Raw genomic sequence first — 15500 nt, forward strand, 5'->3', positions numbered from 1 at the left:
GGTAATGGTTAAGTTTGTTGTAATTTTAATCCATAATGAAAAGAGATTTATTATAAAATGAGAATCATTACATATTTAGGAACCAACCACTAGAGTTATCTAGAGTTGCGAAGGTTCATTGAACTTCCGAGCTTAGCCTAAAGCTCTCGAGAGCTCGACTTGGCTCTCTTGCAGCCTATATAACACACTTTTTAGTGTCAAAATGATTGTTGGGAATGTTACTAAACTTCAGAAATCCAATGGAGAATTATAGAAAACAATGAGACCTTACCTGATGTTGGAAAATGTTTGTCATGCGGCTGCGCGTGTTGGTATTAAAAAGTAAAAATTAAAAATATAGAAGAAAAAAGAACCACAAAGCTTTATTAAACTACAAAGTTAAAGAGTTAATATTGTATAAACAGAACAGTACAAGAACCCGTTGCTTCTTTAATCACATCTTAAAACACTCAACGTAAAGAAGCGTCATCATAGGCATACAAGGTTTAAGGAAATACCATTTACGATGCTTTGTCCATGAGTTGTATCGGAGCTAGTATGTTATTCTTACTTGTTTCAACAATACACCCATTCATCACCATTTCCTCTAGCATGAAATGAGCTTTCTCCAAGTGGAACATGATGTCCAATTCACACTTCAAATTAAAAAAAAATATAAACAAAATTAAATGAAAAGAAAACAACGTTTTTTACAATAATTAACTTAAGGGAATTTGGCCTGTAATAATCCCACATAGACCTTATTAGGCATTAATAATCCCACCTCAGAATTTTCCCCCCACCAGTCCCACCTTTCACCTATTTTTCTTACAATGGTCCCCCGTTAAAAAAACTTAACGGAGTTAAGCTTTTTTCCAAGTTACAAACAGATTTTTTAGGGCTTTTGATTAGAACGACGATACGAGTCCATTGATGTAAAACTTGCCTCGAAACGGTGCTCCAAATGATGAAAACGGCGCTTCAATTCGGGTGTTTAAATTTCCAATTAACCAAAATCAAGTCACTTGGAGCACCATTTCGAAGTAAGTTTTACATCAATGGACTCGTATCATCGTTCTGATCAAAAGCCCTAAAAAATTTGTTGTAATTTGGAAAAAAGTTTAACTACGTTACGTTTTTTTAACGGTGGACCATTGTAGGAAAAATAGGTGAAAGGTGGGACTGGTAGGGGGAATATTCTGAGGTGGGATTATTAATGGCCAATAAGGTCTAGGTGGGATTATTACAGGTCAATTCCCCTTAACTTAAATCTCTAGATAAAAAGAACTAGGACTTGGGAGACTTTAGGAGACCTTCAACCCGTTTGACCCTTTTCCCTTTTAGCTGATGTTTCTATTTGACCCGTTGAGATAAACACAACCCGAATCAACTCATTCATAAGTGAATTGTGAATGGGTCGATATCGAAACCTCTAGTTTAATGATCTGTGCATGGTGAAAGACTTACCACATTGCCAAAATGACGGTCCATCGTTTCAACTAAGAGATGTATAAATTCCAGTATTGCAAGCTCGTTCTTCAAAAAATAAAGAAAAACACACAGAGAGTTATCAGGAAGATAAGAAACTGAGAATCAATAGCTTTATTATGCGAATTTTTACTAAGATATTAACTTAATTGGACGAAAAGATGTAACTTACTTCCTCATTGTCAACTCCCACCAAAAAGAACAACGATGCATACCGCCTATACACGATTTTGTACGTCCGATGCTCAACAAATGAACACTGTTTCAAAGTAATGCAGAAGGACATCACCAAATATAGTATTAAACAGACACATAACAAGCAATGTTAGAATATAACCAGTAGTCAATACAAGTAACCACAAGAGTAAATTACAAAAATCGTCCTTTATGTATGTCACTTATTGCAAACTGTGTCCTTTATCTTCAATAATTACAGAAAACGTACTCGATGTTTGCAAACCCTTGCAATTTATGTCCTTTAGCCCTAACTCAGTTAATTTTTTGTGGTTAAATATGAGCAAATTGACCCCACATGAGGGTATTTTGGTCATTTTACTCTCATGTGGGGTCCATTTGGTCAGATTTAACCACAAAAATACCCTCATGTGGGGTCCATTTGGTCAGATTTAACCACAAAAATTAACTGAGTTAGGGCTAAAGGACATAAATTGCAAGGGTTTGGCAAATATCGAGTACGTTTTCTGTAATTATTGAAGACAAAGGACACAGTTTGCAATAAGTGACATACATAAAGGACGATTTTTGTAATTTACCCTAACCACAATTAAAAGATAATTCCACTCTTAATCCCAGTTATCTATGGAGAAAACAAGAAAAAAGAACATCAACAAAGGTTAATATGACATAATTATCCGGGAGATAAAACGATTATAGGGAATTATGCAACGTTTGAGAAGGCAAAAGCTTATACATATTATTTCACATATTTGATCAGGATGTATGTAATTAGATAAAGTGAATCATGATTGTTATAAGAACAAGAATCTAACTTTAGTAGTTGGGCAATAATTTCAAATCACAGAGTATATACTTCTAGTGTAAGAATCAAATACAAATGCGTCTTAACATACAAAATGGCCTTAACATGACTACATGAGAAGTGAAGAAAGCTATTTTTTTTTTTTTTGATTTTTTTCCCATCTACTTAATTATGATGTTTAATTGAAAAATGCTAAAAAAAACAAAAAAAAAAAAACAAAACAAAAAAAAAATCGTGATTTTACATTAGTAGAGTAATTATGTAATTTTTGTAGAGTAATTATAATTACTCTACTCTCTACCCTACTAGTAGAGTAATTATAATTACTCAACTAGTGTAAAATCACATTTTTTTTAGATTCTGGGACTAGAATAGGTGCTTAGTAAGATGGGGAAAAATTTCAAAAAATAAAAGTTTAATATCCCTCCACTTCTCACATTAAGCCAACACCCAGAGTGGAGCAGCTGGCGTTAAAGGACATCCCCGCCCCAACCAACGCCCACTCCCATAACCTAAGCCTAATGTGTCTATCTTATTAATATATAGGGCAATTATATTAATATATATTACTGTTCAAATGCCTTCACTTATTAATATATAGGGCAATTTGTATGTTAATTTGTACAATAACCGTACTCTATGCTTCTAACAAGATATAAACTAATCTACAAGACAACGTACATATGCAATATGCTTTCTCAAATGCTTGCTGCCATGAATAAAGCCTGTAGCGTAAGTTATAGCAGAAATCCAACGCTAATGCAATATGCAGGGCATGCAGATGAAATGACCTTAAATTAGAGCTTAATTTTTTATTCACCGGCAAATCCAAGATCGCAAAAACCTTGATTAGTTTTTCTAATAATTTCACAAAAGCTGCAATAATTCCAAATCTCTTCATCGCCGATCCTAAGTTTAAGTTCTTGAATCTTGATTATGCAAAACTGGCCAGTTTAACACATTTTACCAATACACAACACTAGAACTGAATTCATGCATCGATCGTTAACATAGGTGAATCCATACTTTCATAAGGATAAACAGATGCATCAATATTCCAACGGATTCCAAATTACACTTATGTATACAAAAATCTATATTGGTATTAATCCTCTGTTTATGCTCTCGATAAAGCAAAACTGGTCAATTTAACACAATTTTCCAACAATACAACTGCATGGATCATCAACATAGGCGAATCCTGAACCCATACTTCCATAAGGATAGACAGATGCATCAATTTTCCAACAGATTCCATATTACACATAGGTATACAAAAATCTATATTGGTGAAGATCCTATGTTCATACTATGGATTACACAAAGCTGGTTAATTTAACAAAATTTACCAACAATATAACCGAATTCATGCACGTATTGTTAACATAGGTGAATCCATGCTTCCATAAGGATAAACAGATGCATCAATTTTTCAATGGATACCCCATACACTTAGGTATATATATACGAACATCAATATCAGTAATAATCCTCTGTTTATACTCTCAACAACGCAAAACCGGTCAATTCAACACAATTAATCAGCAATACAACAAAATTCATGAAAATATCATATACGCATAAACAGATGCATCAATTTATCAACGGATTTAACATAACACTTGAATATAGAAAAAGTAAATCAACAATACAACTAAATTCATGAACAGATCATATACGGATAAACAGTTGCATCAGTTTTCCAACAGATTATCCGTAATAACCCTCTGTTAATACTCGTAACAAAGCAAAACTGGTCAATTCAACACAATTTACCAACAATACAACTAATTTCAAGCATAGATCATACACGGATATACAGATGCATCAATTTTCCAACAGATTATCGATAATAATCATCTGTTTACACTCTCCACAAAGCAAAACCGGTCAATTCAATACAATATATCAACAACACAACTAAATTCATGCATATATCATATACGCGTAAACAGATGTACCAATTTATTCAACGGATTTCACATTACACTTAGGTATACGTAATTCTATATTGTCGACAAAGCAAAACCGATAAATTTAACACAATTAATCAACAACACGACTAAATTCATATACAGATAAACACATGCATCAATTTATCAACAGATTCCACATTACACTTAGATATAGATACAGCATATAAAGCAAAACTGATCTATTCAACACAAATTAATCAACAATACAACTACATTCGTGAACAGATCATACACGCACAAACAGATGCATCAATATATCAACCGATTTCACATTACACTTACTCTATATCGGTAATAATCCTCTAATTATGCTCTCGACAAAGCAAAACCGGTCAATTCAACACAAGTCATCAACAACACAACTAAAATCATGAAAATATCATATACGAATGAGCAGATGCATCAACTTATCAACGAATTTCACATTAAACTTTCAAATATATAGAGAAAATCAACAATACAGCTAAATTCATGAAAATATCATATACGATCAAGCAGATGCAACAATTTATCAACGAATTTCAAACTAGACTCACATATAGATACAGGAAATCAGCAATTTTGATCGATTTTACCTGTTGTTCGTTACGAGCGAGACACTTGCGAACAATTTCTCCTTCCAAAGTTCGTCGTTCTTCTAGGGTTAGGTATTCGTAATACTGTGCGAGACGAGTTTGACCTTGCTTGTTCACCATTAATATGAATCTGATCCCCATTGTTGCGACTAAAACCCTAACGATTCTCGATTTGATACAGATCTGATGAAGATGAAAAGAAAAGGTTGAATCAGGATGTGTGAAATTGTTTTGTGTTTAGGGGAGTCCTTGATATGTTCATGTTGGTCAAAGTAAGTCCTTGTATGTTTATGGTCAAGGACTCAAGGTTAGGGGTGTAAACAAGTCCGGAGGTTCGAGGGCTACTCGTTATCGGTTCGATTAAAAACTTGAATGAGCGAGACTAAACGAGCCCGAGCTCGAGCCTGTAATACAAAACTTGTTTAAGCTAGCGAGCCTAAACGAGGCAAAACAAATTTTTAGTTTTTTTATATATAATCATGGTTGCAAAAGTCGTTACGCGCTCCCTACTCGGTCGACCGAGGAGTTGAGAGTATTCGACCTAGGCGGAGAGTACTCGAACATGTTAAATTATAAAGAAACTAGTTTTCAAAAATTAAATATATGTCAAATAACATGAATTTACTAATATTTATAACAAAATACGTGAAAATGATATTCATTCTTTAATATGATAGGAATAGATAATATGTTTTATTTTTTTTTTTAAGTCAAACTCGACTCGAGTTGACCTACTAGATTCACTTCTGGGCTATGTTGACCGCGTTTAATCGATTCCGAGTAATTAGGCGGAGTTGAAGAAAGTCGTCTCGGCAGCCTACCTTGTAGCGACTACTCAGGAAGTACTCGACCTTGTAGACCATGTTTTACAACCATGTATATAATATAATAATGATAATGATGATAACATTGGCAAGCCGAGCTTTGGCTCGTTTAAACGATATTGAAAATAGCTCGAGCTTTGGGTTTTACTCGTGTGCCAAGTTCGAGCTCAAATAAGCAGGCTCAAATCGAGCCTAGGTCGAGCTTCATAAAGAGATGACAAGCCAAGCTCGAGCCTAGTCAGACTCGGGCTCGGCCCGCCCCGGCTCGTTTACACCCGTAGTTAAGGTTTTTTTTAACTGAGTCGGTTTTCGGGTTATTTGAATTTGGAGTTTTTTAGGGTGAGTGTGATTTGAATGGAGTTTCAAATTATGGTTCGGCATTAAGGTTTTGAGTTTTGTTTTGGAGTTTGGGTTGAGTTGAATAAATTGCGTGAGAGAGAGGAAAAAATAAGCACTAAAGTATAGTTATGTATAGAAAATAGGATTATTGGATTTTATCACCGTTAACTATTAGGTATTGGCTGTTGTCACTCCAACTATCACTTTGGCTCCCACCACTCCCAACTTAACACTTTGTGTGTTCTGTCACTCAGGTTGAGTGGTTTTTGGCTCCCCTTTTGTATTTTAGGAGCAGATCTACCTGTCGTCATTAGTAATTCACAAAATGTTAGCCTAATATCACCAATAACAATAGTCAAACATTAAGAAATGTTTACTTGCAGGGTGACACAACACACAAAGTGTTAAGTTGGGAGTGGTAGAGTGATAGTTGGAGGTGGCAACGAGCAGTATACAATAGTTGAGAGTAATAAAATCCAATAATCCTAGAAAATAAACCCAGTTTGTGTAATTCTTGGTTTGAAATTTCAACTAGTTGCTAACCTGAATCCAAAAATTCAAAAACAAATTTTGGATAAAACTCGGTTGAAATGTTGGTTTTTCAAGTCTAATTTAGATACCAACATCCCTGTGCTATCAAAAAAATGTAAAATAAACTTTTCTAATCTTCTACCAACTTCATTACAACCTTTTCTGAATTAAAAACCATGTTAAAGTTGATAATCAAAATACATAAAACAATCATTCAGCTATAGTTTGATTATTGTTTAAATAGTAACAAAGTTTTATAACATTTTTGTTTAGGTCACTTTTACAAAAACCTTCAATAATAGAAAATAACATTTAAGCTAAGTAGTTTTTTATAAATTTAAAAAAATAGTTCCAACTACTAAAATTGAGTGAAGTAGGAAATTTGAATACCATATTATGATTTCTTTAACATGTATTTAAGTGAAAGCTATAATTAATATCAAGTGATGTTTTAAAAACTGATTATTCTTTCTTTTAACGACGAAATAAAACCTTTTTTTTAACGGCCAACGAAATAAAAGCCCGACACCCGGGGTAACTCAACCACAAAAGGTGACCCTATACAATCACGACTATAGACAACGCTGGCTAGTCCAAACCCACCCGGCATTTTAAGAAGAACTAAGCAAGTCAACAAAGCAAAAAGAAGTAATCAATGGAACAAATTGGTGGAATGTAAAGATGCGAATCGGGTCAACCTGTAAAGAACCATGGACCGCATTCCATGACCTGCGCCTCACACACACTCCGCTGTGACCACTGCCTTAACCCACATACCTCACGAACGACCCACCCACACATACCTCACGAACGACCCACCCACACATACCTCACGAACAACCCACCCACGACTACCTATGAATAGTCTCGAGATTTTGAATCCCCTCTCCCCACATATCATATATTTAATTTAAACAGCATTGAAATTATAAACAATTTGGTCTTCAAATCTTGCATCACAAATCAAAACCAAAGATACATCTTAATCCAGTAATTTGTTGCCTAATTCCACAGTACTATTATCAAAACTTTATAGCATTCGAATGACTGTTCCCAGTTGACAAGCTCATTAGTGTCTCCTTTGTTTTGCACGTTTCCACGACGCTTTACCTTTAATCTTCCATTTATCGACTCCGCCTGGCTGGTTTTTCGCTTCAATCTCTCGAACCTTGCGCTTCCTGTAAAATAAAAATTTGTTTTAGCATACTAACATCCGATAATTTCGTATATCCCCTCAAAACTTTGTATAATATTGTAATCTATGCAGTTAATATCGGTGATATATCGGTTATCGGTCCCCATGTAAAATATCGGTGTCAAACATTAGTTGGAAACTTGGAATATTGATACAGATATTATCGGCGATATTGACCAATTTTCCCGATATCTGTACCTTTCTTCTTCGTTCTACCATTCGCCTTTTTTCTTATTGCGCTATTAGTGTTTTAAGTCTTAAAAGTTAGTGTCCAATTTCTATATATATAAATTCTGCATGATATTAAAATTACCGATATCCCACCACGATAGCCTATATCTCAAATAATATCCGATTTTTTTACCGCATTAACTGCATAGATTGGAATTGCCCAACAAAATTAATAGCAAATGTATAAGATATTTATACCCTTTCCTTAAAATATGCATTAAGAATTAAAGATATGAGAGTTTAGAGCATATAGATAAAAAGGGTATTATAGTCATATTATATATGATCCGTTATTGAGTGATATACCAAATTACCCTTGAAATTTGGACGATATCATATTCACCCAAGTTAAAAAACTAAAAGCAAATATTCCAGTTAAATATATTTAATATTTTAAAAATAATAATTCACTCACCTGTAATCCTTGAGTGATTTATCAGAGAGTAGCTCATCAGCAAGAGTTGGTTTCCTTTCTTTCTTTGTAAGCCTACTCGTGAAATACTCTGAAACCGGCTCCACAACCGTCCCAACCTGACAATTTCAACTATTAAGTATTAACACCGCCGTTTAAGAAAATTACTCGCTTTACTGAGATAGACCTACAAATCAACAATACCTGGAAATATTTCGGGAATGTGTTTAATTTGGAGTCGCCCTTCTTGTAGTGCCTCTTTGGATCAATCACATTTCGCAGCTGTAAAACACAAAAGGAAACCATTGGTATCTTCTTAATAAAAAAGAAACATAAGGAACCATCGAAATCCGACAACCATTGTAGTGACAATTCAAGAGAATCAGCAACCATGAATGTACTTCTAAAATTGACAACAATTCCTATCTTCATTGTTGTCAAAAACAATAAAATTAGTTGAAGCAACTAGGGCTGCAAACGAACCGAACGTTCAACAAACAGTTCATGAACTATTTGACAGGTAGTTCGTTTGTGTTCGTTCGTTTAATAAATAAACAAACAAACACGAATAAGAAATTCCGTTCGTTTAGATAAATAAACGGACATGAACAGAGGCCGCTTCCGTTCATTTACGTTCGTGAACGTGTTTGTTTATGTTCAATAGTTTCTTTAGTGTTTATAGTTTTTATATTATATTTAAATTTATTAATTTAAATACTTCAAATTGCAAAAATAAAATATTTAACAAGCTTGTGTTCATGAACATTAAGTTGTGTTCATTTGTGCTCATGAACGTTTGTTTGCGTTCGTTACCTAAAATTAACAAACAAACAAACGAACACGGATATAAAATCTCGTTCGGTAAGTGTTCATGAACAATTTGTGAACACATATATTTCCTTAACAAACGAACACGAACAAGGTCGTGGTTGTCTTCGTTCGGTTTGTTTGCGGTCCTAGAACCAAGACAAGCTACTGTGCAACTCTCGGAAAAGGAAAAACAGCATATCTACATTTCCATACAAAAAACAGAAGAACGATAAATATAACCTATGATGTTGAAGAGGCAAAACACATTCAACGCGCACAGAGTGAGTCTTGGACCTTAGCGCAAGGCACTTAAAAAACGAGAATTTTTTCAAGCGAGAGACATAGTATAAAAACACCATTTTTAGGGGTTTTCGACATGCTTTAGGCTTGTTTAAGGCTACTTTGGGCTGTTTTAGGTTCAGTCTAGGCTTGTTTAAGGCTAGTGTAATTGTTTCAGATGTGTTCAAACCTGTTTAGACGATTTTTGGCCTGTTTACACTTATAATAATTATATGATACATCCAATTGCGCAAGACACGAGAATGGACTGTTAGTCTTTTTGAATGCATTAACAAAGCTGTGAGTCTTCAACCCACCAAATCACTTGACTGTGTTCATAGCTTTGTAATTTAAGTTCCTAATTTTCTGGATAGACTATGGAGACCTATATCAGAGGTACATCAGTTAACGCTCCCCTTATAAAATATCGGTACCAACGATATCAATAGCCATTGACTTTCAGTATGCATGCTACAAATTTTGAATCTAATTCGTGGTTGGATTCTGATGGTTTGGATGAAGTGATTCAGTATGGGTTGAGTTATTCGTCAATCATTATATATGGGTCGCCATCGATTGAATTCAAAACCAAGAGGGATACGGCAAGGGGACCCGTTAACTTCCTTTCTCTTCATAATTAGAATGGAAGCACCATAGTTGTCGATAGCGAATAGCGACAAGGCACCTATAGGCTACGTAGCGAATAGCGACAAATAGCGACGGCTATTTTATAAAATAGCGATTACAGCTCCGAAAACCCCGGGCCCGCATGTGCCAAAATGAGTTTCTGAACTGGAATTTAATTGAACTTGTGTATGCCCGAACGAATGCAGCTCCGAAAACCCCGGGCCCGCATGTGCCAGTCTTTGCACAAATTAACCTTCTGCTTTTTTAACCAGATTATGCATTTTTTTGTATTAAAAATGGGCCCAGACGAGAGGTAGAGGTGAAAACCTTAAAAAAATGTCGCTAAGTTCGCTATTCGTCGCTAAGACCCATATAGCGACACTTGGTCGCTTCGCCACGTAGCACGCTATAGCGGTCGCTATAGCCGCTATTAACAACTATGGGAAGCACTGAATGTGGTCATGACTTATGAATTTGGCTTGTGAAAAAGGTTTTATCGAGAGTGTTTGGCGTATAATGCAATATTTATCAGGGATTGGCTTCTATCGAACGGGCTGAACAATGCACTTATTCTAAAATGTTTTTATTTAGTTTCAGGCTTAAAAATAAATCTGAAAATGCAAAGTCTTCGGCATAAGGGCCACAACTGAACAAAAGAATGATATGGCTTGAATTTTGGAGTGTAACAAAAAGGACCTGCCGTTTAACTGTTTTAGCTCTAAAAAATATGCTCAAGTATCAAGAAAAGCCACAGTACCTTTAACAGCTTCAAATCTTTTTTCAACTCAGGAGTGAGCGTAGGCGCAGGCATATCAAACCTACATACACATCAAACACGCTCATGTCAAATTCCACCAAATCCCGAAAAACGTAAATGATAACTCGAGTCCAAAATCCAAATTTCTTCTATCAGAATGTTAACATACCAATTCTTTCCGGTGGTGTCTTTGACTTGCTTCTTCAGTAACTTGTTAACCTTCTTGGGGTCGTTAGGTGGAACGAACAACCCGTCAATAAGCTCTGAGTTAGACTTATACACCAGACTAGATTGTGGTACGTTTTGAGACTTGTTGTTCGACCCACTTTTTTTACCGAGTAAAAGAGAAGGTAGCTTTGGTTCCCATGTTAGACCGATAATTTTTTTATCTTCTGGCATTATGTTTCCTAAAAAACGAACCCAGACCGTTAGCCTATGCTTACATTGACAATCAAACCAGAGAAAATATAAATATAGTCTAATATAAAATATACAGAAAATAGTGCATATACGAATTACAGAGGTATAATTAAACAGTGGCGGATCCAGAAATTTTTTCCAAGAGGTTCGCTTTTTTAAACGTTCCAATATCATACGTCCGGACATAAAAAAAAACGGGTCGGATCGACGATTCTGATCCGTTCAAAAAGTTTCAGAATATTACAAATTTACATCAAATTAGATTTTTTTTTCAACAATTGCGAGAATGACTTGCAAACTACATCAAATTAATAGAGTTTTAATATTAAAACAATATCCAATATCCCAACAACCAGGTCAATTTGCAAACGCCCAAACTTCATGCTCCGAAACACCATATAAAGGCCAAGATCAAATACGAAAACTATTAAAGAAGAGTAACACATTATAACTGCTATGCACTTATAGTGTTTTTGAGATGTACTCTATAAATCTAGAAAAATCCATAATTTCACCGAAAAAATAATGTTAGAAACTAGCAATCCCATCAAATTTCAAGTACAAACAATGCATGGCTCCAAACACATCAAATTTCAAGTACAAACTAGATCTAATTCGACATTAACAGGGTTTAAAAATTTCCAATACAAAGTAGATCTAATTCGACATTAATAGGGTTTAAATTACGAAACGAACCTGAATTATTAAGAGACTAGAGAGTGATTGAGTGAGAGTGATGAGGCTGGAGACTGAAGTGACTCCGGCGAGGGTGGCTGGAGAGTGGAGACAAGGCTGAAGACTGTGGCTGCGGAGCGTGTTTCTGTTTCTGTCGTGTTTTCTGAAGAAAGGGGCATGGATGAGCTAAAGTTAAAACCCTAGGTCTAATTTGATTTTGAATTAAAAAGGAAACGCTAAAAATAATAGGGGAAAATGGGTTTAAGGGAACTCTAACAGGGGAAAATGGGTTTAAAGGAACTCGAACACGTGACCTCATATTATCTGACACGACTTGAAAACACGACACGAATCTAACACGAAATTTGCGGGTTTAGGTTTAGTCTAAACGGGTTGGGGTCAGTTTCAGGTTGAAACCACGAACCCGTTTAGGTTAACGGGTCAGGTTCGGGTCAACCCGGTCGGGTTGGCGGGTTGACTCGTTTAACACATTTATATTATATTAATTTTTTTTACAATATATTTTATGTCATAATTTAAATAGAGTGTGTATTTTATGTCATAATTATAACTTAAAAAGAGAAATTAACATGAGATTTTTCTAATTTAAATATAATTGAGTTATATACATTAGTGTTTTTAAGTAAATTTTAATATATTAGTTTCATAAAAAAAATAAAAAATTCTGGTTGAACGGGTCATGTTCGAGTCAACCCACAAAACTTTGGGTCGTGTTCGGGTTAATATGTATGATATGATTTTCAGGTTAGGGTCGGGTTCGGGTTCGTGTAAAATTTTCGGGTTCGGGTAGGGTTGAACCCACCAACCCGCAAACACGACCTGTTTAGCACCCCTACCTCATATTAACAAGCGCGCATAATTACCACTATAAATTACGAGCCCTGGAAACCCCCTAACGAAGTGTAAATCCGACCCTATAATTAAAAACTCTTAACGCTCAACATAAGACAATCAAAAGTATAACCAAAGAAACCGACATGTTTACATGACTAACACTCAGCAGATAATACACAAGTCGAGCTATCGATAGTGGTATCAATAATCAAATAGCGCATACGTTAAAACAAAGTCCTAAATTTTTGAATAAATTACAGTAATGGAGAAAAATTACATCAAATAATTCAATCACATAACACAAAAATAATAAACAGGTTTAAAAAATTCCACTCTTTTTTTCCTTTAATGTCACTATTTTCAGTGCTCGAATTTCACTAATTTTCGGTGCTCGTATTTCACTAATAATCAGTGCTAGGATTTCTAACAACCTGAGGTTTCAAATTTTCGGGCCATTCGAGTCACATAACAATAATAAAAATACATTGTCATTCAACAATCAATATCAAGTTTCGCATAAACCTATCTAATTTCAATCAAGTTTCAAATATTAATCTAATATAATAAACTATTATGAACTAACCTGAAGGTTATCACCGGAGGAAGAAGGAGCCGTTATACGGCTGATGTTGCGGCAGCGAGGACTCGACGGAGGAAGAAGCAGGCGGAGTAGGGCAGCGCCGCCGGAGGAGGATCGCCGGAGGAAGGGTATGTAGCGGCTGATTTGCTGGAGTCTGGAGGAGGAGAAGCAGGCAACAGCGTATGATGTAATGAAATTGGGGTAGGGCTTTAAGAGAAAAATGGGCTAAAAGTTGTTAATTGGGCCAATTTCATAAGGTTTTTTTGGTGGGCCGAATAGAGGAGAGTTGCCCGATTTGGGCCGACTAGGAGCGACTAGCTCCGGCTTGGACCGATTAGCAAGTAATTGACTGATTAGTGAAAATTTACTTGGTAGAGGTCTGATTTTTTATTAATCAGCGACTAGTCGCGATTTTTTGCAACACTGAACATATGTAATTTCAACATTTTTATTATTTTGGAACAACAAAAACATAAAAAAAACTAACCTTTTGGTTCTACTGGAGTGACATTGGTCGATGATGATTCTGCCGGAACCGCTGGTCGTCTGGTTCGATGAAGGGTTTAGGGTTCGATGAATCACTGTTTCGAGGGCTTGTTTTGAGGTTTTGGGAATTTTTAAGAAATTGGGTGTTTGGTTTAATGGGTTATGAAGTTATACGGGCTTGTTACATTGGATTCATTTACTTATTTGGGCCTGATGGGTAATGGGTTTGATTTATTTTTAATTTAATCAAATTAAAATGTCATTTGGGTTTATTAGTATAGACTACAGAGGTGTATTGGAAAACCGGTTTAGGAACCGGAACGGGTTTTAAATCTAAAAATTGAAGGTGGTTATAAAACTAGTATAGACCTCAATTGTGAGGTTGTAATCGGTTTAAGAACTCCTTCGTTGAAATGGGTGTCAAACTGATTAAATCTGAACGGACTTGATTTTTTTCTCCTTATAAACAAGGTTGGAATCTCAACCTGTTTCAACCCGAATCAGGTTGGGTCCATAACTTGATTTTAGTATTTTTATTTTTAAATAGAAATAAACAATAGATTTATTTATTTATTAATTTTGAACGGTTAAAGATTACTCTTATCTACTTTACACCAATAACCTAAATTACTACATTGCCAAGTTTTGAACATAAGACCTCCCTTCTAAAATGCATATTTTTTTTGCTTTGCCATGACCATTTATTACTGTTAGCCACACATAAAAAGTGTGACTATAGAAATACATATAGTTATTAGTTTTGTTTCTTTTACTAAGTGGTTACCAAACACTACTATTTGGTCACACAAACTAATATAAGTGGCCCTATGTATTAGCTTTTAGCCACGTCATTAAAAAAACCATGACAGTTGGTCACATTTGCCACACTTTTCGAACGTGGCTAGAAAGTGCCACATTATTATGTAAAGACGTGGCTAAAGGTTTCGAAAAGATGTGTTTTTGGTCACATGAATAAAAAATCAAACAAATACTATGGCGGTTGGTCACATTTTGCCACACCTTTCGAGTGTGGCTAGTAAATGTTACATTTATTTTCTTGAATGTGACTAAAAGTTTTGAATTGTTATACAATGGTCACATGAATAAATAAAATGAGTGGCTAAAAGTAGGCTAGAAGGTTTTGAAATGTCATTAATGATCTTTAGCAACACATGTATTTGAAAGTGTGGCAAGGCGGTTTTGAAAAAAGTGTGGTCGCAAGTCACATTTGACGTAGTGCTATACACCGTATACGTATATATCTTCCCTTCATAATAGACTCGAGTACATAAATATCTATAAATACATATATTTATTTTTATACATAAATCTAAGTATAATCAATGCTCGGTTTCAACAAATAAGTAAATAAAATATATAAGTCCACTTATTTTTCATTCTTAAAAATGAAACGAAACGATACGAGTAGATATGAATTTCATACACGTACGTAACAAGCTT

General features: G+C 35.0%; 2 protein-coding genes across 3 annotated transcripts; both read right to left on the reverse strand.

Moving 5' to 3' along the window:
* Positions 1 to 337: 337 nt before the first annotated feature.
* Positions 338 to 5299, reverse strand: LOC110877082 (AP-4 complex subunit sigma). Its single transcript, XM_022125240.2, has 4 exons — positions 5019 to 5299; positions 1640 to 1726; positions 1447 to 1515; positions 338 to 635 (listed from the first exon to the last, which is right to left on the reverse strand). The coding sequence occupies exons 1-4, from the start codon at positions 5157 to 5159 to the stop codon at positions 501 to 503; spliced, it is 432 nt and encodes a 143-aa protein (XP_021980932.1). The 5' UTR covers positions 5160 to 5299; the 3' UTR covers positions 338 to 500.
* A 2315-nt stretch (positions 5300 to 7614) lies between these two features.
* LOC110877083 (rRNA-processing protein fcf2) lies at positions 7615 to 13745 on the reverse strand. Of its 2 annotated transcripts, XM_022125242.2 has the most exons (7): positions 13557 to 13745; positions 12140 to 12281; positions 11193 to 11430; positions 11024 to 11084; positions 8755 to 8832; positions 8554 to 8669; positions 7615 to 7890 (listed from the first exon to the last, which is right to left on the reverse strand). In XM_022125242.2, the coding sequence occupies exons 3-7, from the start codon at positions 11420 to 11422 to the stop codon at positions 7782 to 7784; spliced, it is 594 nt and encodes a 197-aa protein (XP_021980934.1). In that variant the 5' UTR covers positions 11423 to 11430; positions 12140 to 12281; positions 13557 to 13745; the 3' UTR covers positions 7615 to 7781. The 2 variants fall into 2 exon arrangements, with proteins under 2 accessions (XP_021980934.1, XP_021980933.1); XM_022125241.2 differs by lacking the exon at positions 12140 to 12281 and having other exon boundaries at positions 13557 to 13744.
* Between the last annotated feature and the right edge of the window lie 1755 nt (positions 13746 to 15500).

This window comes from Helianthus annuus, chromosome 9, assembly GCF_002127325.2.
Source record: "Helianthus annuus cultivar XRQ/B chromosome 9, HanXRQr2.0-SUNRISE, whole genome shotgun sequence".
Classification (NCBI taxonomy): Eukaryota; Viridiplantae; Streptophyta; class Magnoliopsida; order Asterales; family Asteraceae; genus Helianthus; species Helianthus annuus.